This window comes from Conger conger, chromosome 4, assembly GCF_963514075.1.
Source record: "Conger conger chromosome 4, fConCon1.1, whole genome shotgun sequence".
Taxonomy (NCBI): domain Eukaryota; kingdom Metazoa; phylum Chordata; class Actinopteri; order Anguilliformes; family Congridae; genus Conger; species Conger conger.
This window is the reverse complement of record NC_083763.1, coordinates 66,407,678-66,410,256: the sequence shown is the minus strand read 5'-3', so window position 1 is coordinate 66,410,256 and position 2,579 is coordinate 66,407,678. Positions and strand designations below refer to the sequence as shown.

At 38.2% G+C, this 2,579-nt stretch overlaps 1 protein-coding gene across 1 annotated transcript; it reads right to left on the bottom strand.

The window, feature by feature from the left end:
* Positions 1-389: 389 nt before the first annotated feature.
* On the bottom strand, positions 390-2,340 carry prlh2 (prolactin releasing hormone 2). Its single transcript, XM_061237244.1, has 3 exons — positions 2,299-2,340; positions 1,620-1,828; positions 390-767 (listed from the first exon to the last, which is right to left on the bottom strand). The coding sequence occupies exons 2-3, from the start codon at positions 1,786-1,788 to the stop codon at positions 574-576; spliced, it is 363 nt and encodes a 120-aa protein (XP_061093228.1). The 5' UTR covers positions 1,789-1,828; positions 2,299-2,340; the 3' UTR covers positions 390-573.
* Between the last annotated feature and the right edge of the window lie 239 nt (positions 2,341-2,579).

Sequence of the window (2,579 nt, the reverse complement as noted above, 5' to 3'; positions counted from 1 at the left end):
ATAACCAGTAGCACCAGGAAACATGCAGTACTTCAGCTGAATTTCTTCAAACTGAAACTTCTGGACATATACTGTAAGTAAAGAAGTAGGCCCTTTACAAGCTAACTTAACATAAGGCTGATGATGAATCTTGCCATAAACAAGGAAGTTAATTTAATTCTCCATTACAGTGAAACAGCACTGGGTTTACAGTAAATTGCATATTTAAATTTACATGCACTAGTGTAGATTATCTCCAAAACGTCCTGAAGTACCTTTAAGTGAATGCATCACAAGTATTTTATTGCAGTTGCTACAGTTGCTAATTAAATATTATGTAGTACTAAACATGGCGCAACAAAACCACAGTAATTATCAACATAAAGATACAAAGAATGCATAGTCATTAATTCATTAATTCATTTCTTTATTAATATAGATTGCATTTTTATTATTTACAGTTATATTTTCTCCGGCAGTTGAACATGATGTGTCGAGATTTAATAAAACTTTGTGTGCAAGTCTTTGAGGGATATGACGGTGCTCCTTGTTTTTTAATTGAGAAAAAAAGAAAATGCGTTGTTGAGGTCGTCGTCATGGTAATCTGTCGTAATCCTCGTCTGCCAGTATCTTGCCGAGGCTCTGCATGTCCCTGTTCCGCAGGCTGTGGAGGAGGAGTTCCAGGTGACTGGCGGCTGGTCTCAGGCTGTTACTAGTTTGCCTCTTTCCGAAACGCCCGATGGGCCTCACCCCGCGCCCCACGTACCAGAACGGATCGATCTCTGGACCTGTTCAGAACAGAGAACTGCATTAGTTAACCTAAAATGGCAGTGCGTAACACTCACTACTTTGAAAACGCAACTCGGTCGGGCTTATGGGAAATTGCATACAACTATAGAAGATGTTTTTGTAGTACCAAATATTCGTAAATCCGTACGAAGTGATTCATTTGCCTGCAGCTCAGCTTTCCCATGGGTTCATGTGCCAATTAGTGGTAATCATGACAGTCAAAGTCATGTGTTATCTGCCGTACAGAGCAGCTCAACCTGAGATATGATTAATTATATAAGCAATCGTTTGGCTAAGTGTACTAACTTTTACGACACATGCCGATATATCTGGTTGTTTTGCTGATATATTTCTGCATTTAATCTTTAATTTGTTTTATTTTATGAATTGTGATGAAGGTTTCATGCAGTCATCTTTTATTTGAATGGAAGATTTGTTGCTTTTTGTAAATAGGCCTCACCCAGATCAAATTATTTTTATCATCTTAATTTAATTATATATAATTTCTGGTTGGTTAAACTAAACACACAAAACAATGTTTTCTTGTCCTATGAGAATAATGGTTTGTATGAAACAGTCTTACGATTTTAACGTTTAGTTGTATTATTATTATTATTATTAGTAGTAGTAGTAGTAGTAGTAGTAGTAGTAGTAGCAGTAGTAGGAGGCCTACTATTATTATTATACAAACGAATGCAATTATTTATACGTAACGTTTTTTTTAATCAGTTGATGTATTTATCAGTCTGACATAAAGCATAGTAGCCGATGAAATCAACACTACAGATTTTCGGCAGAAAAATGTGGAAATTACTGTAGACTACGTTCCCGAAAGAAAAAACTCCACTTACTTCTATTATCAAGGTTGTGGACGATGTGGAAGTCGTCTTCGAGCGTGGTGCTGAGGGCGCACGCCATACTCGCAGAGAGCAACAGCAGTAACGCGAAGACAGCCCTGGTGCTTCTGCGCCCGGACTTCAAACAGTGTCTCACGGGACACGCGACTTTGGCAGGCAGCATCGTGGACTTAGATCAGGGCACTACAGGTATAACAGGCACCCTGTTGAAGAAACTGATCGTTATCCACTTCATTCGCTCCCTCTACAACTCCAGATTCATAACATAACAATGAAACAATTTCGATTTGCTGGAATTAAGTTTTATTATTTCCTTCCGCTGCAATTCTATAGGCCCGTAGTTCCGTCGTCTCTGGACCGAAGTATATTTAATTAATATTCATATCTGCATTATCTTCTTCACTGAAAACAATGGATATTAATAATATGCATGAAATAATTAACAAAAATACAAATAAATTGCCACCGATTAACATCAGGTTAGATAGGTATATAGCCTTCTTTATCCTTCTGTATAATTAATATTTTAGCGCAAGAAATAGCTAGGCCCAGCAGTGAAACAATAAAATACCACAACTACACTTCATAATAAAAGTTCACAGTGACATATTAATAACTACAATTGTTAAGCATCACTGTGCCGAGACATAGTGCATGCAACAATTTAACCCACCTTATATCCTTCCAATATTTCGTGTCTTCAACAGGTGTCGTTACTAAGTGCTACTTCGGATTTTCAGTTGTCAGCTTATATAGCCCGCATAAAAACGTCCGTAGCACGTAGACCCCCTCCCCACGCATTCCGAACGTCAGCACAGTCCTCGCTCCCCTCCTCTGCCCCTTCAACAGAAAGAGAAATTGGAAAGAAAGAAAACCCGAGTTTTCCTTTCTCTTGTCACGCCAGGATGTTCTTTATCAAAAACTCAATGACATAGGGAGGAGGGACATCATCAT

Excerpts from the sequence above, each read along its gene's own strand:
- prlh2 (XM_061237244.1), bottom strand. The coding sequence starts at position 1,788 with ATGCTGCCTGCCAAAGTCGCGTGTCCCGTGAGACACTGTTTGAAGTCC. Across the intron at positions 768-1,619 it reads CCACAACCTTGATAATAGAA|GTCCAGAGATCGATCCGTTC; the intron begins GTAAGTGGAGTT and ends TGTTCTGAACAG.